The following is a 25,336-nucleotide window of genomic DNA, read 5'->3' as shown; positions in this document are numbered from 1 at the left end:
AATGTGATCATCTACCTTGAGCCATGAGGTCTAAGTCTCGAATAGTACAACCGCTGTCCCGACCCTATAAAAACCAAACGCGTTACTCCTTTGCAGCAAAAATAGGAAGGGTAATCCTATACGTTCACAAGATACCCTACCCATTAATATGTACCAATAATAGTGCATCAGATATTTTTATATTGTATTACAGAGAAAAACGCTCCTTAAACATAGATATGAGGATAGGTGTACATTCCGGGAGAATTCTGAGTGGCTTGATAGGTATCAGAAAATGGCAATACGATGTTTGGTCAAAAGACGTTACCATAGCAAACAAAATGGAATCCACCGGAAAAGCTGGGTATGATAAATAGATATGACTAATTTTATGTATAAATCCGATAACGAATTGAAAACATGCTGCAATAAAGTTATAGATAAAAAATAAATAAAACAAATTCGTTTTCAGAAAAGTTCACGTAACCAAGCAAACGCTAGAACTCCTTATAGATTTTGCAAGAGAATATATTATTGAACCAAATTTTGAATCTCAAAATGATCCTTTCATCACAAAAAATAAACTGGAAACCTTTCTTCTGTCACGACCAGCCAGGGTAAGTTACAGTGAAGTTGTGATATCGAGGAACATTTCAAGGAATTATCAAATATTTTTGTTAATTTTCAGCCTCCAGAATACAAACCCTTCCGTAGAGCATCCGTTGGATTTAACAAGATAATTACAACTAAAACTTCAACATCTAGAGTAAGTGATAAGATCGTTGTCGCATTGACACACTTGTATGTAATTTACAATATTTTTTTGTATTTCCAGTAGCGATCGGATAACAGAAATTCAACGAGACGAACAACAACGTTCATGGATGAGAACTTGGTGGAATACCAGCAAATGTTGAAAGCTGCTGACGCGCAGATGGCAAAGGAGATCGAAGAAATGACAAAGGGAAAGTAAGCCTTTGCATTTTATTTAACACTATAAATTCAAAAGATTATTGTAATGCAGAAAATATAATGTAAATAAAAGTAATGAACAAGAAACATGAACTGGTTCTGACCTCCAGCACCCGATTCGAACGTAAAAAAAAAAAAAAACTTCAAAATAAAATATTACAGAAACAATCAGATTCAAAAAAATCATAGATTCGATTAAAATCAATCAATGCACAATAATAACAAACTGTTCTTCCTTTCTGATTTCAGAGAATTTTTCAAGAAAGAGTCAAACTTGAACCGTTGTTCGCTAATGTTCAAAGACTTCCGTCTTGAAAAGATGTTCCTTTTGCTGTCGGATCCACTATTTAAATATTACATAACATGCTGTCTTATTATTTTATGCTTGATTTTATTGATCAATGGACTAACTACAAATTGGTGAGCACTGTAACTAATAATATGAAAATTTATTTTTAGTAAAACTCTAGTTTATTTTCATAGATTTAGTACAATATACTATTACTTTCAGGCTTTATGACTTCCATTGGATTACTTGGCTGCTTTTTGGATTCCTTGTTATCGGACTAATTATAATGCAACCCTTCACGTGGTTCCACTTTTTATGGACAAAATACAAAGGAATCGATGAACCGAAAAACAAATATTTGCGATATATATATGACATTTCTTCAAATATAATAAGATCTGCTAAAATAAGAACAATAATGTATTTATTGATAAGTCTAGGTCTGGCTGCGACTTCAGTAATTACAGTTGTTGGATGTTCTGTTGTAGAAGTAGAATTAGTGGATGCTGAATCAGTATTATCCAATTGTGTATCGTCATGGGTAATTAATTATATTATACTTTTAATACAACTATAATATAATTTTTATTAATAATTTAAACTACGTCAATAATGCTTATCTAATTTTCATTTTTAGCACGTCACACAATGTTGGGGGCTGGCGCTCCTTTTGAATTTCCTATTCAGCAGAGTTTTTTTCATATTTAAGTGGATCGTTGCCGGTGGAATGACAGTGTTCTACCTATGGGTTGTTTGGAAAATAAAAACTTCTCTTTTTGCTGAAGATGCAACATGGAATGTTGGGTTAGATCCAAGAATATCTCATACTCTCTCAGTTGTATTCATTACAATTACTTTATATTTTATCGATAGAACAACTGAACACAGAAACCGATTAGACCATTTATGGCAATTGCAACTAAGTGAGGAGCAACAAGAAGCTGAAACTATGCTTAAAGTTAATAATATGCTTTTGGAGAATATTTTACCTGCTCATGTAGGTAAGTAAATTGAATACTATCGATTTTTCTATTTTGGTAAACGACTTCACGACAAATGACGGATCTCCAGAAATCGATAGATGTTACAACGTATATCTGTAGATCTGAGGCCAAAGGCTTGACAGCATTGGAGTTATGAGCGCCCCATACTTCAAACCGGACTGTAATTGTTAAAGCATGAATGTCTGAACATAATAGAAGCTAAGATGATGTTTTAAGACTGATATTTTAGGAAACAATCCCTATAGTCGTTATCATGTATGCAATAACTTCATTTAAAATTGTTTTTCAGTTCAGGTGTACTTAAATTTGAATAGGTCAATAGATGAGTTGTATTATGAAAAGTATGACAATGTGGCCGTAATGTTCGCCTCCCTCACTGACTACAAACTGGGCCTAGAAGGTGACGCAGATATGAGTGATAAATTTGTGTTAAGCATATTAGATGAAGTAATTTCAGATTTCGACCGGGTAATTATTAACAATTCCATAAACGTGAAAGTAAACGCTTATTTTAATTATTACTTGCATAAACCAATTGTTTTTTGTGCAGTTGCTCCTAACAGGAACATCGGCTCATAGAGTTGAAAAAATTAAAATGGCAGGTTGGACTTATATGGCTGCATGCGGATTAGATCCAAATAGACGCGAATCACCCGATGCTATGTCTCATACATCTAACAGTCCAAATAACAGTCCATATAGTAAATCCGTTGTATTAACCATGGTTGAATTCGCTGCAGCTATGATGATGCAACTTCAAAATTTTAATCGAGGGTCATTTCAAAGCTTTGAAGGACTCAATTTAAGAATAGGTGAGCTAGTTTTATTAGTTTTAAATACATTTTTGATATAACTATTTCGAAATAGTAAGACAATTCATTTTAAAACTTGAGGTATCTCACACGGCGAAGTAGCAGCGGGCGTGGTGGGGTCTTTAAAGCCGCTTTATGATATTTGGGGACATGCAGTAAACATGGCTTCAAGAATGGATTCGACTGGACAAACTGGTAAAATTCAAGTAAGTTCTGTCCATTCACTCTCATCATTATTTCCTACATCTGAAATTTGCCTGTGGCTCAGCAGTACCATTCGAAGATTTATAATTGATACAAAATCATTTTAGGTTACCGAAAATACAGCAATATTACTGGACGAATGTGACATTCTTACGACTTACCGAGGAGAGACTTTCGTCAAGGGAGCAGGATACATCAAAACATATTATGTTCCACTTGATGAAAATTTCAATTTAATAAAAAAGGATCAAAGTCTACATTACTATAGATTAGAAGATAGGAATCGTTATTATAACCTTAGGAATACGAACTTTGAAGAACCTTATTCAGATAATGACAATATTGAATCAGAAACTTACGATTCTACTTTTAGTGTTAGAGATCTTAGTATTCTTAGTGACAATTCTAGTGTTGAGTTGAATGATATTTCAAGAAGAAGCTCTTCTACTAAAGATGACGAAATAATTGAAACTCGATGTTGATCTATGTTTTTTTCTAATTTGTATTATATACAACTTGTAAGATTCATAAGCAAACATGTTCATGGAAATAATGGCTTCGTCTGTGAACGGTCAGCCTTACACCACAATTTCTTATCCTGGGTGTCATAAAAAGCAACTAAAGGATTGACGGGAGACAACAGTGTTATCTGAGTATACTATACTATGTATATAATACCCGCGTAGGGCGGTCACGAACTGGAATAAATGGTAGGGCGTATCGTAAGCCAGCACGGGTGGGTATCAGCATCCTGTCGATTTTTACCTCAAAGTTATCCCATTCGAACAATGGAACAACCATTATAAAATATATTTGAGACTTCGATCATGTCTCAAGGTGTGTGGCATTCTAAGTTTATATGAGCTCCAATAACAACTTGAAACTAGGTGGGCCGTGAGTCTGTTCAACTATACGCGCAAGAAAAAAATTATAGTTAGAAAAAATTAATAAGTATGCGCAAAAAAATTACGCTTATCAAGTAATTAGATTCTAACCCAATTAGAGTATGCTTAACAACTAAAATAAAATAAATGATATGAAAGTAATGCTTTTATTTTGTGTTTTGGCTCTAATAAATTATTGCAATTATTCATAAATTAAACAGGCCATAATTAGATATATTTTAAAAGGAATCCACAAATTTAGAAAATTTTAAGATTTATGCTAGCGCAACACGAACTGGAGACGTTTCTTGAAAGCACTTTAAAAATTTGAAAAGTGTATCGTATTTATTGACCCCTTCTTCTTTGTCACAATTCTTAATGACAGGTTCGACCAGTGGCTGTGTTTCTTTTGGGAAGAGCTCAATACACTCTTTAACCTTTATGTGTCCGTCAGGATTTACAAACCCTGTATCATTGCAAGTGCAGTAATAGAATTCTTTGAATTTTTCATCTTCAGATACCTTGCCGCTTCTGATCACATCTATAAAGTTCGGATTCGCTCCTGTCTTCGCGATACAGCTTTTCATGGCCTCCACGATTATTATCGTTTTATCCTTAGGAAAGGGCACTGCGACCTGAAACAAGATAATGTTGGTCGTTTTGTAGATCATAGTAATACGTCAAGAAGTAAACTAAATCTATGTACTATATCTGACTTCAGAATATATATACAGCGTGTCCAAAAATTCAATGATAAGCCTGTACCGGTTTATGGTCGGGTCATTAACTACCCATGGAAAAATAATAAAAAAAATCCAGCTCTTTTTTTTTTTTCAAAGTTACATTAACTTTTTTGAAAAATGTTGTAATGTGATAACTTATATATACCCTATGATTAGATACTGTGGTTACAAATGTGAACATATCCCCACAATTTTTTGTATTAGCTACCTAAGTAACATAACTATTAATTGCAGTTCTAAACAGGACCAAAACATTCGTAGTTTTTAATACAAAAATAACGGCGGGACGAATCGCAGGGGGGATTTGCAGCCGTGTTCCTGTACGGCAACGGCTTAGCCCAAGCCGAGACGCTGGGCACCGAAGGCAGGCTTAGCCTTCGGCACAGCGGGTACCGAAACTTTGATGTCAGGGCCGCAAGTGTGGAGGCGGCTTGGACGATCAAGGCGGCGTTTAATTTTGGAGGCTCAGAGGCATCCACGAAAATTCGCGGGATGACCTTGTGTGCGGCACAGGACGCAGCTACGCGGTTCCATCGCCGTTTTTTGATCGCAAGTGCATAGGGCCGTGGGGTGATCGCCCAAACACTTGAAGCATCGGGGGCGCGCGTGACACTTACGGGAAGAGTGCCCGTACAATTGGCTGTTATGGCACTGGCTCGGAGTGCGTTTTTGGTGGGGGGTTTCTAGGTAAGAAGAAATAGTCCCCTATAGTCGTTGGGTGATTGCACTTTTATTTGAATGCCGTTCGCGAAATTGCGGGTGCTGGTGAAATTGATTTTTTTGGCCTTAAGGTCCAGCGGAAACTCGGTTGCACGTCATTAGGAAGGAAGTGGAAGGGTTCTAGGTTTTGAACGTGGTGGCACGGACCGGGGGAGCGACAGCGATTGGAGGCTGGGGACGCGACGCGTTCGCGGCTTTGCTTACTTTAGCGGCCGCTAAAGCTCTGCGACGAGCTTCTTACTTTTTTGGACTACTGTAAATCCATCTGTCGGGGTGGCAGGGGAAGTGTCGACGTCCAAGTCCAACTCCGAGTCAGATTAGGAGGAGGGCACGTGCGACCTGCAACCGGGTGTTTTAGCAAACGTGGAGGTAGTGGGCGCGACAGAGGCCTGGAAAGATCGCGCGGGTGCAGTGAACGATGCTGGCACGACGGAGGCCGCTGACGAACGCACGGATGTGACGTAGGCCGCGGACGAACGCAGGGTTGGGGCGGAAGCTGCAACGGTTGACGCGGAAGTTTTGGGTGCGAGTATCGGGGACATGGGAGCGGCGGTTGCGACGGAGGCCGCGGTGTACGACGCGGGCGCGACGGAGGCCGTGATGGACGACGCAAAAGCGACGGGTGCGACGGAAACTGAGGGCGAGTTCGCGACCTGATGAATCTTGAATTCTAAAAATTCTACCGATAGTGTTGGATACCTCAGGCGAAGGAATTCCGCGAACAGGTCGACCGTGGACTCAATTATCATAGACGTGTGCCCAGGGGCTTTAATCACACTCGCCTTATGGGCCCCAAGGTTATGATAATCGCAATTAATTGCGGCACACAGCCGTTCGCTTGCAAACGGGCAACTAAGTTGACGAACGAATTCCTGGAATTTAGAGGTCTGCCCGCTCACAGATGGTGGTGCGGCGCAATTAGCACAAGTAGCCAAGAAAACACTTGGCCGCTAGATGTGCCCTGAACCGAGGTCGGGCGATCGAACGGTCGATGAGCACGTTCGCACGCGACGTTGACATTAACTTCACGAAAAGCACAGCGGTGCTCTTCAAAAGGGGTCGCCCTCCGAATACTACTTTGAGCATTCCACTCCCGACTAGACGCGTTAACACCTCCTGCCCGCCATTCGCCCAATCATGATGTACGACCAACTCAAATCGTGGGCCCCGAAGGTCAAATACTTAGGCCTCACCCTCGACAGAAGGATGACATTCCGCCCCCACTTAAAGACAGTACGCAACCGTGCCGCCTTCATACTAAGACGCCTCTACCCGATGATTTTCAGGCGCAGTAAATTGTCCCTTAGAAATAAGGTGACACTCTACAAAACTTGCATGTGCCTTGTCATGACCTACGCAAGTATAGTGTTCGCTCGCGCGGCCCGCACTAACTTAAAATCACTCCAAATTATTCAATCCCGTTTTTGCAGGTTAGCCGTCGGAGCCCCGTGGTTCGTCAGGAACGTCGATTTCCATGACGACCTGGACTTAGAGTCCATCAGTAAGTATCTACAGTCGGCATTGATGCGCCACTTCGACAAAGCGGCACGACACGAGAACCCTCTCATCGTGGCCGCCGGTAACTACATTCCCGATCCTGCGGACAGAATGGAAAGCAGTTGACGTCGCTCAAAACACGTCATTTCGGATCCTCCCGATCCACTAACGGTGCTTTTAGGTACCTCAAGCACCGGTCATCCGTGCTCCGTCACCGTTCTCGTGGAACCCGTCGCTTGCGACGAAGAGCTAAGTAAATTAACCATCAGACACAGCCCACTGAGATTCTCGCCGGATCTTCTCATTGGGTCGCGTTTCCGATCCGGTGGTAGATTCTGCGAAGCACGGCTCTTGCTAGGAACGTCGTCAGGTTTGAGCCCCGTGAGCTCACCTACTAGTTAAGGTCACGCTGAAATAGCCTCTCAAAGCTCTTAGCTTAGGTAGGAAAAAAAACGCAACGGATGCTTATATCGGAATGAGTTTACGACTACTAGCTAACAGTTAATAATTGTTTAATTATCGAATATATTAAACTATATAATTTTAAACATAAGAACTGCTCCATTGATTCAAATAACTATGCATCGGCATTAAGTCGCGTATCACTTGTATTTTTTAATTAAAATTTGAAATAGATATCTTTGTGTGCGAAAAAACAAAAATTAAAAAATAAAACTTCAATGAATGAAATTTAGTCTTACCCTTTGTCCGTTTGAACTAGCGCTGAGTTGAAAAGCAAAAAAAGTTACAATAAATACTTTTAACATTTCGATGATTTATTGTTAAACAATTTTGATTAAAACGCGGTTTGATTACTAGGTATTTTATATCTGACTGTGATATAGTTTTTTCTGTTCTTCTTTTATAGTAATTATAGGCCTTGGGAAACCACGTCATTTACTATCTTCATTGTTTTAATAGATTTACTCATTGGTGAGAACGGGTTTGAATCTTTTTAGAGATCAGTAAAAAAAAAAAAAATTTTTTTATTTCTTAGACGTGTGGACGACCTCACGGCCCATCTGGTGTTACGTGATTACTAGAGCACATAGGCATCTACAATGTAAATGCGCTACCCACCTTGAGACATGAGCTCTAAGGTCTAAGTTTTAACAGTGCAACGGCTGCCCCACCCTTAAAACCGAAACGCAGTACTGCTTCACGGCAGAAATAGGCAGGCTAATCCCACGCCTCCTGGCTGAGCCTTTCCTCGCCCACCTGTCTGGTGAAACTGGAGAAGCCCCAGAGCCATCTCTAATCCTTCAATCATGAAGAAATTTCTTAAGGTAATGTCGATCGAAAAATATGTAGACATATTTTATATTGGTGGTAGGACCTCTTGTGAGTCCGCGCGGGTAGGTACCACCGCCCTGCCTATTTCTGCCGTGAAGCAGTAATGCGTTTCGGTTTGAAGGGTGGGGCAGCCTTTATAACTATTCTTTGAGATCTTAGAACTTATATCTCAAGGTAGGTGGCGCATTTACGTTGTAGATGTCCATGGGCTCCAGTAACCACTTAATACCAGGTGGGCTGTGAGCTCGTCCACCCATCTAAACAAAAAATAATAATAAAAAAAATCAACAACTCAATAGGACTAATCCATAAATAAATACACTTAACTTCAGTAGACATTGATGTTATATTAAATTCATTCAAAATTAACATTGTATATCCGGGTGAAAGGTTTCCTTCCAACGTAAAACTATCTAGTGTGTAGGGACACCGTTTGTTATGTAAACAAAATTGTTCGTAGTCACAACATGCGGCTGCGCCCGCAAGCTCCGTTGCTTTTTACTTTTTAAGTTCGGTTGCGAATAAACGCTCCGATTAAACAGTTGTGTTTTTTAATTATCTCACTTCCGACAACGCCCTGAACCATTATTGACCACTACTAAAATAACTCCTAAAGTGGTGACCCCGTGAGTGAACGCATTGAATTTTTTTTAAATAAGCTTTTCATAAAATGAACCCTCAAACGCCATGTGATGGTGACGCGAGAGCAGAGACCAGAGGCGATGGCAGTGAGAGAATACTGGAAAGCATCAGCGTTTCGTCACGGATACCGGAGTTCTGGGCAGACCAAACGCGACTCTGGTTTGTTCAGTTCGAAGCTGTCGTAGAAAGTCAACGGCTGTCAGATACGGCCAAGCAACTGAATGAACGTGCTGCTGTCTACCTGATACCCAGCGGTTCTCGGAGCCCTTGGATATTACAAGGCAAATGTGAGCTATCCCCTTAAGGAATTACATCGAAGACTAAGTTTTATTTAATAAAAGGCTGGCCCATGTGTCGGTCTACGATGCCTATTAGATCCTTGCGGGCTCACAAAGTGTCCTATCATCATCAAAACAAACTAGTCATCGAAGAATGGAATTTTCCTAACACCCAATTATTATAGCCTATTTATTATCAACAAAAATGCGAAAAGATAAAAAAACAGTAGTGTAAGTAAACAGACCATGAATTCAGCGTAATGACAGTGACCCACAAACGTATAGATAAGATTAATGGCGGTAAGGGATTTTGTGAGCTCACATGGGTATGTATCGCGTATTTTTGTTGCTAAGAAGATGCCACTCATCTTGGATCATGATGTCTAAGTCTCCACCACATGAGTGTTTCACGGCAGAAGCAGATAATATGGTGGTACTGTGGGCTTATGACACGGTTTACCTCAGATGAAATACACAGTAAGGAGGTCTACATCATAAAGGCTGCACTGAAAATATTGTATAGATGATATAGCAAACTTTAATAAATGATATACCCTAGTAAAACAACAAACAATTCCACTTCAATAACGGTGTTATTTAAAAAAAAAACAATAGTTATTTTTATCGTCATTGATATCGCATAATCTCGATCGATTTGAATATTTCAAACAATAGGTTCATTGTCAATAAATAAATAAAATTTCCTTTTAAGAGGTAATTAATTTAGAAAAGTTAAATAAAACATTGTTGTATCAGCTATACTTGAGACCTTAGAACTTATATCTCGAGGTGGGTGGCGCATTTACGTTGTGGATGTCTATGGGCTCCAGTAACCACTTAACACCAGGTGGGCTGTGAGCTTGTCCACCCATCAATGCAAAAAAAAAATAATTAAAAACAACTGTTCGTGACTTCAAATGCATTGTAATCAAATTTTATCTTACATGAATACATTCGATTGGTTGATTGATTGGTAAGGAAAATTATTATTCAATTAAATTCCATGTCCTTCGAAATCTTAACATTACTTGAACTAGAACAAAACTTTTTAGAGGTAAAGGTAATTTTGGGCAGCTATTTTGAGTTTCGTACTGTTTTATGTATTATTAAAAAGGTCACTGCAGTACTAACACTGTCGCCAATGGCGATTGAGAAAGGTATCACTTCCACTTGCCACCCTCGGATGCGTTACCACCCGTCACCCCGATGGAAGTTAAAGACTTGATCAAAGACCTATGTCCTCCAAGGCTCCCGGTTCCGACGGTATATCCAACCGCGTTATTAAACTTCTACCCGTCCAACTCATCGTGATGTTGGCATCTATTTTCAATGCCGCTATGGCGAACTGTATCTTTCCAGCGGTGTGGAAAGAAGCGGACGTTATCGGCATACATAAACCCAGTAAACCAAAAAATCATCCGACGAGCTACCGCTCGATTATCCTCCTCATGTCTCTAGGCAAACTGTATGAGCGTCTGCTCTACAAACGCTTCAGAGACTTCGTCTCATCCAAGGGCATTTTCATCGATGAACAATTCGGATTCCGTACAAAGAACTCATGCATTCAACAGGTGCACCGCCTCACGGAGCACATTCTTGTGGGGCTTAATCGACCAAAACCGTTACACACGGGAGCTCTCTTCTTCGACGTCGCAAAAGCGTTCGACAAAGTCTGGCACAACGGTTTGATTTTCAAACTATTCAACATGGGCGTGCCGGATAGTCTCGTGCTCATCATACGGGACTTCCTGTCGAACCGCTCTTTTCGATATCGAGTCGAGGGAACCTGCTCCTCCCCACGACCTCTCACAGCTGGAGTCCCGCAAGGCTCTGTTCTCTCACCCCTCTTGTTTAGCTTATTCGTCAACGATATTCCCCGGTCGCCGCCGACCCAGTTAGCTTTATTCGCCGACGACACGACTGTTTACTATTCCAGGAGAAACAATTCCCTAATCACGAAGAAGCTTCAGAGCGCAGCCCTAGCCCTAGGACAGTGGTTTCGAAAATGGCGCATAGACATCATCCCAACGAAAAGTACTGCGGTGCTATTTCAGAGGGGAAGCTCCACACCGATTTCCTCTCGGATTAGGAGGAGGAATCTCACACCCTCAATTACTCTCTTTAGACAACCCATACCCTGGGTTGTCTAAAGAGGACCTAGGAAGGTCAAGTACCTGGGCGTTACCCTGAATGCATCGATGACATTCCGCCTGCATATAAAATCAGTCTGTGACCGTGCCGCGTTTATTCTCGGTAGACTCTACCCCATGATCTGTAAGCGAAGTAAAATGTCCCTTCGGAACAAAGTGACACTTTACAAAACTTGCATAAGGCCCGTCATGACTTACGCGAGTGTGGTGTTCGCTCACGCGGCCCGCACACGCATAGACACCCTTCAATCTCTACAATCCCGCTTTTGCGGGTTAGCCGTCGGAGCTCCGTGGTTCGTGAGGAACGTTGATCTACACGACGACCTGGGCCTCGAATCTATCCAGAAATACATGAAATCAGCGTCGGAACGGTACTTCGCTAAGGCTATGCGTCATGATAATCGCCTTATCGTTGTCGCCGCTGACTACTCCCCGAATCCTGATCACGCAGGAGCCAGTCACCGTCGACGCCCTAGACACGTCCTTACGGATCCATCAGATCCAATAACCTCTGCATTAGATGCCTTCAGCTCTAACACTAGGAGCAGGCTTAGGGACCCCGGTAACCGTACTCGTCGAACTCGACAAAGAGTTCGCCGTGCAACCTAACCCATGAATCAGCTCGCTGAGTTTCTCGCCGGATCTTCTCAGCGGGTCGCGATTCTGATCCGGTAGTAGATTCATTCGCGAAGCAGCTGCTCTTGAGCTGTTAGGTCTCCTTCGGAGGCGCTCGGGTAGCTGTTAGCAAATCCCAACCCTCCTGGCTGAGCCTTTGCTCGCCCACCTGTCCTGGTGAAACTGGAAAGGCCTCCGGGCCACCAGTAAATATTCAATCATAAAAAAAAAAAAACACTTCCACTAAGACCGTCTTTTATTTTGTCTACCTATCTACCAGTATCTTTAACTTTCTTTTTTATTTTATTTTATTGCTTAGATAGGTTGACGAGCTCACGGCCCACCTGGTTAAGTTGTTACCGGAGCCAATAAACATCTATAACATAAATGCAGGCACCCACCTTGAAACATGAGTTTTAAAGTCTCAGTTTTAACAGTACAATGGCTTCTCCACCCTTTAAGCGAAAGAGTATTAGTGCTTTTTTGTTTTTTTTTTATTGCTTAGATGGGTGGACGAGATCACAGCCCACCTGGTGTTAAGTGGTTACTGGAGCCCATAGACATCCACAACGTAAATCGCCTTCCACCCTTCCAATCCACCCTTCCAACCGAAACGCATTACTGCTTAACAGTAGAAATAGACGGGATGGTGGTACCTACCCGTGCGGACTCCCAAGAGGTCCTACCACCAGTGATTACGCAAGTTATAATTTTGCGGATATGATTTTTATTACAGAATATTAATTCTTCACCGTGAAAGTCAATCGCAAACATTTGTCAAGCACGTATTTCATTAGAAAATTTTGTACATTCCTGCGGGATTCGAACACCGTTGCATCTCTTGATACGAACGTACCGGGCGTGTTATCCTTTAGTCCACGACGACTTCAAGCTCCTTCGTGACTGGTGGGCGAGCTCACGGGGTTCATCCTGACAGAATTTGCTAACATCTGCTCTAGGCAGAGCAGTGCTTTCCTGACCGCTAGAATTGCAACCTACAGATAAGATCCGGAGATAAATTCATCCGGTTGTGTCTTGTGGGCTAAATCACACTTCGAACTCTTCGTCAATACAACTGTCGCGTCGTTGAAACTGATACATGTTAGCCACAACAGAACTTTACTTTGCGCGGCGTTGAACCTGTTTTTTATACTCCAATTTGAACGATAGGAGGTCAGGGTTAGCGGTGCGAGGACATTTCAGTAACCACCAACTGAAGCTTCTTGCAAAAAAGACTTTCCATTCGAGTGTTTTTGCAGTCGAAGATTTTTTTTATTGCTTAGATGGGTGGACGAGCTCACAGCCCAACGTAAATGCGCCACCCACCTTGAGATATAAGTGATGATGATGAGATATAAGTATGATTGATTACCTCGTTAAAAATTTACGTTGGTAGTTCTATAGCTCTTCAGAAAACCTTAGCAACAAAACGTCTCAATATTTAAGACATGAAGCAAAAAAAGGAAGCAAAAAAATTGCCACTTCAATTTTTTTTAAATATTAAATTATGTAAAAATTGTGAATAATTATGATAATTAGTTGATAATTGTTTTTGTTTTAGTCAGCTATACGTCGAAGAACACGAAAATGTCAGCATTCTTTATGCGGATGTCGTTAATTACACAATGATATCAACAAGTTTGTCTCCCATGAGAATGGTGGAATTACTGAACGAGCTTTTCGTAAGATTTGACGAGGCTTCAGAGGTATAATGCTACGTATTCAAACAGTTTTATCGTTAAAATAATATCCATAGTTAAATTGCACGACGAAGCAACATTTTTCCACAATACGTCATTTGATACTAATTTCAAACGCTAACCCAACGCTAGTGATCAGTGGCTAGCAATGCCATGTTTGACACGATACATATCGACGCTTGAAAGGCAAACGTGACTAAGCGACAATAACTGCTTTGTACATAAATGATAGGCAATAACCATATTCAATGCGCAAAAAAATATATTTCTAGGTCTATTAAAATCATTTCAATCCTACAGCTACTAGCTAGATTCTACTACAGCTAGATTCGTTAAAATAAGATTTGTTTTCAGGTATTTCAACTTTAAATTAGTCTACTGTAAAGTTCACGTATTGTCGCTTAGTCACGTTTGCCTTTCAAGCGTCGATATGTTATTAATTTGGAAACCATTATCAATCTTGAAGCTAAACCTCAGGATCATCATCATGGTTATCGTCGTCCATAATCCCGCAAAATGTATTCGTAGCTGTAATGAAGTATTCGAAACTTCGGATGTATTTTACAATCAAAAAAAGCGAGATTAAACCGTAAAAGCCGTTTTAGTTAAATCGTCATTAATTTGAAGATAATTTAACTATATATTTCTATCCCGTCATTTTTTGAACCATTTAGCTTTAATACAATGTTTTATGCCATCGATTGGTAAACATAACACTGTACCTTAATATTTTTTAAATTTGATCAGGAATACGATGTACTACAAATAAAATTCCTTGGCGACTGTTACTACTGCGTCAGTGGGATTCCAAAGCCTTCTGTTTATCATGCGAAAAACTGCGTTGATTTAGGACTGGAAATGATTCATATCATCAAAGATGTCAGGTAGGAAATTATCTTAAACAAAACTTTTCACCTTAATTCTAATATAATCCATACATCAGATCCAAATCTGATTTACTAATTCAAAGAAATTTCCAAAGTAGCGTTTGGTTAGAAAAACAAAAATATTATTTTTGGCTTCGACGAGTGATCCTACTGATGTTAAGTTGTTAACAGAAATTGTACACATTACTACGTGAATGTGATCATCTACCTTGAGCCATGAGGTCTAAGTCTCGAATAGTACAACCGCTGTCCCGACCCTATAAAACCCGAACGCATTACTCTTTTGCAGCAAAAATAAGAAGAGTAGTCCTATACGTTCACAAGATACCCTACCCATTCATATGTACCAATAATAGTGCATCAGATATTTTTACATTGTATTACAGAGAAAAACGCTCCTTAAACATAGATATGAGGATAGGTGTACATTCCGGGAGAATTCTGAGTGGCTTAATAGGTATCAGAAAATGGCAATACGATGTTTGGTCAAAAGACGTTACCATAGCAAACAAAATGGAATCCACCGGAAAAGCTGGGTATGATAAATAGATATGACTAATTTTATGTATAAATCCGATAACGAATTGAAAACATGCAGCAATAAAGCTATAGATAAAAAATAAATAAAACAAATTTAATTTCAGAAAAGTTCACGTAACCAAGCAAACGCTAGAACTCCTTATAGATTTTGCAAGAGAATATATTATTGAACCAAATTTTGAATCTCAAAATGATCCTTTCATCACAAAAAATAAATTGGAAACCTTTCTTCTGTCACGACCAGCCAGAGTAAGTTACAGTGAAGTTGTAATATCGAGGAACATTTCAAGGAATTATCAAATATTTTTGTTAATTTTCAGCCTCCAGAATACAAACCCTTCCGTAGAGCATCCGTTGGATTTAACAAGATAATTACAACTAAAACTTCAACGTCTAGAGTAAGTGATAAGATCGTTGTCGCATTGACACGCTTGTATGTAATTTACAATATTTTTTTGTATTTCCAGTAGCGATCGGATAACAGAAATTCAACGAGACGAACAACAACGTTCATGGACGAGAACTTGGTGGAATATCAGCAAATGTTGAAGGCTGCTGACGCGCAGATGGCGAAGGAGATCGAAGAAATGACAAAGGGAAAGTAAGCCTTCGCATTTTATTTAACACTATAAACTCAAAACATTATTATAATGCATCAAATATAATGTAAATAACAGTATAATAAACATGAACTTGTTCTGACCTCCAGCACCCGATTCGAAACTGTCAGATGTAATCCAAGCAACGCAAAAAAATAATAATTGCAGAAACAATCAGAGGCAAAAAAATCACAGATTCGATTAAAATCAACCAATGCACAATAATAACAAACTGTTCTTCCTTCCTGGTTTCAGAGAATTTTTCAAGAAAGAATCAAACTTGAACCGATGTTCGCTAATGTTCAAAGACTTCCGTCTTGAAAAAATGTTCCTTTTGCTGTCGGACCCTCTATTTAAATATTACATAACATGCTGTCTTATTATTTTATGCTTGATTTTATTGATCAATGGATTAACTACAAATTGGTGAGCACTGTAACTAATAATAAGAAAATTTATTTTTAGCAAAACTCTATATCTCTAGCTCAAACTCATATATTTAGTACAATGTACTATTATTACTTTCAGGCTTTATGATTTCCATTGGGTTACTTGGCTGCTTTTTGGATTCCTTGTTATCGGACTAATTATAATGCAACCCTTCACGTGGTTCCACTTTTTATGGACAAAATACAAAGGAATCGATGAACCGAAAAACAAATATTTGCGATATATATATGACATTTCTTCAAATATAATAAGATCTGCTAAAATAAGAACAATAATGTATTTATTGATAAGTCTAGGTCTGGCTGCGACTTCAGTAATTACAGTTGTTGGATGTTCTGTTGTAGAAGTAGAATTAGTGGATGCTGAATCAGTATTATCCAATTGTGTATCATCATGGGTATCAATTGTGTATCATTACATTATACTTTTAATACAGCTATAATATAATTTTAATTAATAATGTAAACTACGTCAATAATGCTTATCTAAATTTCATTTTTAGCACGTCACACAATCTTGGGGGCTGGCGCTCCTGTTGAATTTCCTATTCAGCAGAGTTTTTTTCATATTTAAGTGGATCGTTGCGGGTGGAATGACAGTGTTCTACCTATGGGTTGTTTGGGAAATCAAAACCTCTTTTTTTGCTGAAGATGCAACATGGAATGTTGGATTAGATCCAAGAATATCTCATACTCTCTCAGTTGTATTCATTACAATTACTTTATATTTTATCGATAGAACCACTGAACACAGAAACCGATTAGACCATTTATGGCAATTGCAATTAAGTGAGGAGCAACAAGAAGCTGAAACTATGCTTAAAGTTAATAATATGCTTTTGGAGAATATTTTACCTGCTCATGTAGGTAAGTAAATTGAATACTTTCGATTTTTCTATTTTGGTAAATGACTTCACGACAAATGACGGATCTCCAGATATCGATAGATGTTACAACGTATATCTGTAGATCTGAGGCCAAAGGCTTGACAGCATTGGAGTAATGAGCGCCCCATACTTCAAACCGGATTGTAATTGTTAAAGCATGAATGTCTGAACATAATAGAAGCTAAGATGATGTTTTAAGACTTATATTTTAGGAAACAATCCCTATAGTCGTTATCATGTATGCAATAACTTCATTTAAAATTGTTTTTCAGTTCAGGTGTACTTAAATTTGAATAGGTCAATAGACGAGTTGTATTATGAAAAGTATGACAATGTGGCAGTAATGTTCGCCTCCCTCACTGACTACAAACTGGGCCTAGAAGGTGACGCAGATATGAGTGATAAATTTGTGTTAAGCATATTAGATGAAGTAATTTCAGATTTCGACCGGGTAATTATTAACAATTCCATAAACGTGAAAGTTAACGCTTATTTTAATTATTACTTGCATAAACCAATTGTTTTTTGTGCAGTTGCTCCTAACAGGAACATCGGCTCATAGAGTTGAAAAAATTAAAATGGCAGGTTGGACTTATATGGCTGCATGCGGATTAGATCCAAATAGACGCGAATCACCAGATGCTATGTCTCGTAACCATGGTTGAATTCGCTGCAGCTATGATGATGCAACTTCAAAATTTTAATCGAGGGTCGTTTCAAAGCTTTGAAGGACTCAATTTAAGAATAGGTGAGCTAGTTTTATTAGTTGTAAATAGATATACGATATAACTATTTTAAAATAGTAAAACAATTCATTTTAAAACTTGAGGTATCTGACACGGTGAAGTAGCAGCGGGTGTGGTGGGGTCTTTAAAGCCGCTTTATGATATTTGGGGACATGCAGTAAACATGGCTTCAAGAATGGATTCGACTGGACAAACTGGTAAAATTCAAGTAAGTTCTGTCCGTTCACTCTCATCATTATTTCCTACATCTGAAATTTGCCTGTGGCTCAGTAGTACCATTCCAAGATTTATAATTGATACAAAATCATTTCAGGTTACCGAAAATACAGCAATATTACTGGACGAATGTGACATTCTTACGACTTACCGAGGAGAGACTTTCGTCAAGGGAGCAGGATACATCAAAACATATTATGTTCCACTTGATGAAAATTTCAATTTAATAAAAAAGGATCAAAGTCTACATTACTATAGATTAGAAGATAGGAACCGTTATTATAACCTTAGGAATACGAACTTTGTAGAACCTTATTCAGATAATGACAATATTGAATCAGAAACTTGGGATTCCACTTTTAGTGTTAGAGATCTTAGTATTCTTAGTGACAATTCTAGTGTTGAATTGAACGATATTTCAAGAAGAAGCTCTTCTACTAAAGATGACGAAATAATTGAAACTCGATGTTGATCTATGTTTTTTCTAATTTGTATTATATACAACATGTAAGATTCATAAGCAAACATGTTCATGGAAATAATGGCTTCGTCTGTGAACGGTCAGCCTTACACCACAATCTCTTGTCCCGGGTGTCATAAAAAACAACTAAAGGATTGACGGGAGTGTTATCTGAGTATACTATACTATGTATAATACCCGCGTAGGGCGGTCACGAACTGGAATAAATGGTAGGGCGTATCGTAAGCCAGCACGGGTGGGTATCACCATCCTGTCGATTTTTACCTCAAAGTTATCCCATTCCAACAATGGGAGAACCATTATAAAATATATTTGAGACTTCGATCATGTCTCAAGGTGTGTGACGACATTCTAAGCTTATATGAGCTCCAATAACAACTTGAAACTAGGTGGGCCGTGAGCCTGTTCAACTATACGCGCATGAAAAAAATTATAGTTAAAAAAAATTAATAAGTATGCGCAAAAAAAAATTACGCTTATCAAGTAATTAGATTCTAACCCAATTAGAGTATGCTTAACAACTAAAATAAAATAATTGATATGAAAGTAATGCTTTTATTTTGTGTTTTGGCTCTAATAAATTATTATAAATATAAATAAATAATAAATAAATAAATATTTACTAACAACCACACCACGTTAACCGGTCCCGTGATAAGTTCGTAAAGAACTTGTGTTACAGGTACCAGATAACGGATATAAATGTAAGATTTTTATTATACACATACATATATTTAATATACATCCATAACCCTGGAAAAGACATTTATATTTATCATACAAATATCTTCCCTTGGCGGGATTCGAACCCGCGACCCCCTTGTGTAGTGACCATGTCACTTACCACTACACCAGACGGCCGTTAAAATTATTGCAAATAATTGCAAAAAATATTGCAATTATTCATAAATTAAACAGGCCATAATTAGATATATTTTAAAAGGAATCCGCAAATTTAGAAACTTTTAAGATTTATGCTAGCGTAACACGAACTGGAGACGTTTCTTGAAAGCACTTTAAATATTTAAAAAGTGTATCGTATTTATTGACCCCTTCTTTGTCACAATTCTTAATGACAGGTTCAACCAGTGGCTGTGTTTCTTTTGGGAAGAGCTCAATACACTCTTTAACCTTTATGTGTCCGTCAGGATTTACAACTCCTATATCATTGCAAGCGCAGTAAAAGAATTCTTTGAATTTTTCATCTTCAGATACCTTGCCGCTACTGATCACTTCTATAACGTTCGGATTCGCTCCTGTCTTCGCGATACAGCTTTTCATGGCCTCCACGACTATTGTCGTTTTATCCTTAGGAAAGGACACTGCAACCTGAAACAAGATAATGTTGGACGTTTTGTAGATCATAGTAATACGTCAAGAAGTAAACTAAATCTATGTACTATATCCGACTTCAGAATATATATACAGCGTGTCCCAAAATTCAATGATAAGTCTGTACCGGTGTATGGTCGGGTCAATAGCTACCCATGGAAAAATAATTAAAAAAAAATCCCTCTTTTTTTTCAAAGGTACATTAACTTTTTAAAAAAATGTTGTAATGTGTGTGAACATATGCCCACAATTTTTTGTATTAGCTACCTAAGTAACAAAACTATTAATTGCAGTTCCAAACAGGACCAAAACATCCGTAGTGTTTAATACAAAAATAACGGCGGGACGAATCGCAGGGTGGATTTGCAGCCGTGTTCGTGTACGGCAACGGTTTAGCCCAGGCCGAGACAATGGGCATCGAAGGCAGGCTTAGCCTTCGGCACAGAGAGTACCGAAACTTTGATGTCAGGACCGCAAGCGCGGAAGCGGATTGGACGATCAAGGCGGCGATTAATTTTGGAGGCTCAGAGGCATCCACGATAATTCGCGGGGTGACCCTGTGTGCGGCACAGGACGCAGCTAGGCGGTTCCATCGCGGTTTTTTGATCGCAAGTGCATAGGACCGTGGGATGATCGCCCAAACACTTGAAGCATCGGGCGCGCGCGTGACAGTTACGGGAAGAGTGCCCGTACAGTTGGCTCTTATGGCACTGGCTCGGAGTGCCTTTTTGTGGGGGGTTTCTACGTATAAGTGTGAAACTTATACGCTCCTTACGGAGGTAAGAAGAGAGGCCCCTGTGGTCGTCGGGTGATTGCACTTTTATTTGAATGCCGTTCGCGAAATTGCGGGTGCTGGTGAAATTAATTATTTTGGCCTTAAGGTCCAGCGGAAACTCGGTGCCACGTCATTCTCTTGAATGATTTTAGGGGGGAAGGGTTCTAGGTTTTGAACGTGGTGGCACGGACCGGGGGAGCGACGGGGATCGGAGGCCGGGGACGCGACGCGTTCGCGGCTTTGCTTACTTTAGCGGCCGCGGGAGCGCGGCAATTAAAGCTCTGCGACGAGCTTCTTACTTTTTTGGACTACTGTAAATCCATCAGTCGGGGTGGCAGGGGAAGTGTCGACGTCCATGTCCAACTCCGAGTCGGATTAGGAGGAGGGCACATGCGACCTGCAACCGGATGTTTTAGCAAACGTGGAGGTGGTAGGCGCGACGGAGGCCTGGAAAGATCGCGCGGGTGCAGTGAACGATGCTAGCACGACGGAGGCCGCTGATGAACGCACAGATGCGACGTAGGCCGCGGACGAACGCAGGGTTGGGGTGGAAACTGCAACGGTTGACGCGGAAGTTTTAGGTGCGAGTATCGGGGACATGGGAGCGGCGGTTGCGACGGAGGCCGCGGTGTACGACGCGGGTGCGACGGAGGCCGCGATGGACGACGCAAAAGCGACGGGTGCGACGGAAACTGCGGGCGAGTTCGCGACCTGATGAATCTTGAATTCTGAGAATTCTACCGATAGAGTTGGATACCTCAGGCGAAGGAATTCCGCGAACAGGTCGACCGTGGACTTAATTATCATAGACGTGTGCCCAGGGGCTTTAAACACACTGGCCTTACGGCGAGGCCCCAAGATTATGATAATCGCAATTAATTGCGGCACACAGCCGTTCGCTTGCAAACGGGCAACTAGGTTGACGAATGAATTCCTGGAATTTAGAGGTCTTATAATTCACAGGCTTCTTAGTTTATTTTTGTTCAATTCAATATTTATTGTAATAATAATTATTACTTAAAACCATGAATTATTTAATATTTTTAGATATTAATGATTCCATTAGTAAAAATATCAATGGCCTACCATTACTCTATTCTTATTATTATTTGATCAGAGAGTTTTGGCAGCAACCCGAGTGAAGCGTCACTTGAATTTTTATTTTAATGTTTTTTTAATAGTTTATTGTGTAATTTGTATTATTTCTATTTGTAATATTGTGTATAAAAGGTCTGCGTAAGCTCATGCTCAGTCAATGTGGTATTCGTCGAGTTGACGTCAAAACTCCCAAAAAGCAATAAAAAGAGATACACCGGCTTTTTATTGACATAAAAAATATATAACTTCGACAGACTAGGCTGTATAGGCTACGCTCTTTGCCTGCTTATTGGTGAATTTAAAAACAACAACAACAATATCGTTGCCGGCTTCCGGATTTTCATTTCATTTTATTATTATTATGAGGATATAATAATAATAAAATGTACGTAAGGGCTTATTTCTAGCAACATTAACCACAATTAACTTATTTAATACTGTAAATAAATATGAGAGCGATTATTGATTTCGAAGAAAACAATTAACAACTTAATTTTAGCTGCAGAAAAAAACAGATTTCTATTAAACCTGGGTGAGAATATAAAAATCGTTTTCTGAATATGAAACGATATTTCTTTGTCTATCAAATTAAGTTAAAACCATCATGACAGGACAACTTTTTTTAGGGGCCCAAACGCCCATACAAAATGGGCATTGTCTTTTAGTCTTACCCTTTGTCCGTTTGAACTAGCGCTGAGTTGAAAAGCAAAAAAAGTTACAATAAATACTTTTAACATTTCGATGATTTATTGTTAAACAATTTTGATTAAAACGCGGTTTGATTACTAAGTATTTTATATCTGACTGTGATATGGTTGTTTCTGTTCTTCTTTTATAGTAATTATAGGCCTTGGGAAACCACGACATTTACTATCTTCATTGTTTTAATAGATTTACTCATTGGTGGGAACGAGTTTGAATCTTTTTAGAGATCCGTAAAAAAAAACATTTTTTTTATTACTTAGATATGTGGACGACATCACGGCCCATCTGGTGTTAAATGATTACTAGAGCACATATTTTTTTTTTTTTTTTTTTATTGCCCTTGTAGGCAGACGAGCATACGGCCCACCTGATGGTGAGTGGTTACCGTCGCCCATGGACTTCAGCAATGCCAGGGGCAGAGCCAAGCCGCTGCCTACCTACATATGCACCTACAACGTAAATGCTGCCACCCACCTTGAGACATGAGTTCAAAGGTCTAAGTTTTAACAGTGCAACGGCTGCCCCAACCTAGAAATCGAAACACATTACTGCCACGACAGAAATAGGCAGGCCCGTATAGGCAAATGGTTTTTAATTAAGTCCTGCAGCATGTTTACCTTTCTTCTTATCTCGGCCAATTCATGATTACACTATATTAGTACAGATGAATTTTCAACTTTTGAAGGTACCATTTTGTTCTAAAGAATAACTTCTACGATGAAACTATCATATTGTATAATGAAAATTGAATCCACAAAATATAAATTTTTGTGTAATTACTGCCTATCAAGCGTTCTTAGTACTAATACCACACGAGTAGATACTGCCATTCTGCCTATCTCTGTAAAGAAGCAGTCATGCGCTCTTGTTTGAAGAGTCTATAACTGTTGTTAAGCAAATAAATTGAGATTTCAATATTCTGTCTTAAGATGAATCGGAACATGTTAATATTTAAAACTCACAACACAACAATGCATGCGTCACCAATGTAGAATTGATTTTCTATTCTATTATATGTATCGGGATGTCGTTGCAGTTGATAAGGGGCTAACTCCACTATCCTTAGCTAACGGGAATTGGAAGAGGCTGAAGGTAGAGAGTATTTCAGATCGCATAGCCGTATGGAGGAGCAAGGAGTTACACGGTAGGTTCTACCGGGCTCTCACGGGGCCTGATGTAGACCAATTAGCTTCCGTAGCCTGGTTACGATTCAGTAACCTCTTTGGGGAAACTGAAGGTTTTATCTTTGCAATTATGGACGAAGTTATCATGACGAACAACTACCGGAAATATATACTAAAGGATGGGACGGTCGACATTTGTCGGGCATGCCACCGTCCGGGAGAGTCTATTATACATATTGTTTCTGGCTGTTCTCGGTTTGCTAACGCCGAGTACTTACATAGACATAAACAAGTGGCTAGGATTATCCATCAACAACTTGCTTTGAAATATGGTTTTCTTGATTCTGCTGTATCTTATTACCAATACCAACCTCAACCAGTTCTTGATAATAGTCATGTTACGCTCTACTGGGACCGATCTATTATCACGGATAGGTATATTGTTGCCAATAAGCCTGATATTGTGATAATAGATCGATCTGCGCGTCGAGCAGTGTTGGTTGATGTTACTATTCCTCATGACGAGAACCTCGTGAAGGCAGAAAAAGACAAATTAATAAAATATTTAAACCTGGCCCACGAGACTACCGCCATGTGGCATGTTGATTCAACCATCATTGTTCCAATAGTTGTGTCGGTACACGGCTTGATAGCGAAAAGTTTCGATCAACATCTTAAGAAACTTTCGTTATCCAGCTGGGTTAAGGGCCTAATACAGAAAGCAGTTATCCTCGATACTGCACGCATTGTGACGAGGTTTCTCACTCTGGAGTCCTAACCACTGGTGGCTTGTGTCGTAGACACCGCCATTAGCGGCAATCTATTTTTATATAGTGTTTTTAAATTTTTTTATTTTTAATATCTTTTTTAAAAAATATAATGTAATTAATAAGATTTTAAATAAATATAAATAAATAATAATAATATGATAATTATTACAATAAAATAAGGCTTAAAATAGGACCTAATTTTTATTTTCATCATATCCTATCTTGAACTTTGAAGTGCTGAAAACGCAAAATTTATAACACTTGGGGGACCAAAGCTCGGCTTACTTTTACCTTAAAGCAGACTAGTTTGAGCGTCGAAGTCCGAAATAAATTCGACTTTATAAAATCCAACATGGGCCCTAAATTTCGACTTGGGTTGCTATTGTTTAGAACGACTTATTTTTCAAAACAGTTTTTTTTTATTGCGTAGTTGGGTGGACATCTGATGTTAAGTGGCTACCGAAGCCCATAGACATCAACCAGCTGCCGCCCATCTTGAAATATGACTTCCAAGTCTCAGTTTCACAGTACAACGGCTGCCCTTCAAACCGAAACACATGAATGCTTCACGGCAGAAATAAGCAGGACGGTGGTGCTTACCCGTGCGGAGTCAATCGTGAACATTTGTTAAGTACGTAACTCATTACAAAAATTGGTACTTGCCTGCCGGATTCAAACACCATTGCATCGCTACATACGAATGCACAGAACACCTTATCCTTTAGGCCACGACGACCTCGAAGTATTCGAAATATTTTCTACAAGCTTGAATCTGATCCTTAACAGAGTTTATCCTCCGTTTACAGTAATTAAAATGTAAAATTACAATTTCAACATACCTTTTGCGTGTATAACGCAGCGCAGAGCTGAGATGCGCCCAACGTGCACACGACAACGACGAACACTTTTAACATTTTGATGAGCTTGGTTTTAACACACTAAGTA

At 39.3% G+C, this 25,336-nt stretch overlaps 4 protein-coding genes across 5 annotated transcripts in view; 2 read left to right on the top strand and 2 right to left on the bottom strand.

The window, feature by feature from the left end:
* Window positions 1–4,302, top strand: part of LOC101737125 (adenylate cyclase type 7) — a 22,444-nt gene extending 18,142 nt beyond the window's left edge. Inside the window, exons 10-20 of the mRNA XM_038011127.2 lie at window positions 194–343; window positions 452–596; window positions 668–745; window positions 818–948; window positions 1,201–1,371; window positions 1,463–1,781; window positions 1,878–2,241; window positions 2,534–2,712; window positions 2,795–3,056; window positions 3,138–3,262; window positions 3,368–4,302. Of these exons, the coding sequence (XP_037867055.1) occupies window positions 194–343; window positions 452–596; window positions 668–745; window positions 818–948; window positions 1,201–1,371; window positions 1,463–1,781; window positions 1,878–2,241; window positions 2,534–2,712; window positions 2,795–3,056; window positions 3,138–3,262; window positions 3,368–3,742 (2,299 nt within the window). The 3' untranslated portion in view covers window positions 3,743–4,302. The remainder of the gene's footprint in view (window positions 1–193; window positions 344–451; window positions 597–667; window positions 746–817; window positions 949–1,200; window positions 1,372–1,462; window positions 1,782–1,877; window positions 2,242–2,533; window positions 2,713–2,794; window positions 3,057–3,137; window positions 3,263–3,367) is intronic.
* LOC105842848 (adenylate cyclase type 7) lies at window positions 3,861–19,133 on the top strand. Its single transcript, XM_062668587.1, is given in 15 exon segments — window positions 3,861–3,996; window positions 13,644–13,788; window positions 14,530–14,666; window positions 15,056–15,205; window positions 15,314–15,458; window positions 15,530–15,607; window positions 15,680–15,810; window positions 16,064–16,234; window positions 16,337–16,655; window positions 16,761–17,124; window positions 17,417–17,595; window positions 17,678–17,796; window positions 17,798–17,892; window positions 17,974–18,098; window positions 18,204–19,133. Coding segments are annotated over 15 exon segments (2,562 nt in total). The 5' UTR covers window positions 3,861–3,967; the 3' UTR covers window positions 18,579–19,133.
* On the bottom strand, window positions 4,298–8,144 carry LOC101736782 (uncharacterized). Its single transcript, XM_004933808.5, has 2 exons — window positions 7,806–8,144; window positions 4,298–4,779 (listed from the first exon to the last, which is right to left on the bottom strand). The coding sequence occupies exons 1-2, from the start codon at window positions 7,869–7,871 to the stop codon at window positions 4,420–4,422; spliced, it is 426 nt and encodes a 141-aa protein (XP_004933865.1). The 5' UTR covers window positions 7,872–8,144; the 3' UTR covers window positions 4,298–4,419.
* Window positions 19,129–25,336, bottom strand: LOC101735763 (general odorant-binding protein 83a). 2 transcript variants are annotated; one of them, XM_004932283.4, is made up of 2 exons: window positions 25,231–25,336; window positions 19,129–19,916 (listed from the first exon to the last, which is right to left on the bottom strand). In XM_004932283.4, the coding sequence occupies exons 1-2, from the start codon at window positions 25,303–25,305 to the stop codon at window positions 19,560–19,562; spliced, it is 432 nt and encodes a 143-aa protein (XP_004932340.1). In that variant the 5' UTR covers window positions 25,306–25,336; the 3' UTR covers window positions 19,129–19,559. The 2 variants fall into 2 exon arrangements, with proteins under 2 accessions (XP_004932340.1, XP_062524583.1); XM_062668599.1 differs by lacking the exon at window positions 25,231–25,336 and adding an exon at window positions 22,464–22,645.

The sequence above is a fragment of the Bombyx mori genome, chromosome 5 (genome assembly GCF_030269925.1).
Source record: "Bombyx mori chromosome 5, ASM3026992v2".
In the NCBI taxonomy this organism is placed as follows: domain Eukaryota; kingdom Metazoa; phylum Arthropoda; class Insecta; order Lepidoptera; family Bombycidae; genus Bombyx; species Bombyx mori.
Note: the sequence above shows the minus strand (reverse complement) of the source record. Positions and strands in the feature narration are given on the sequence as shown.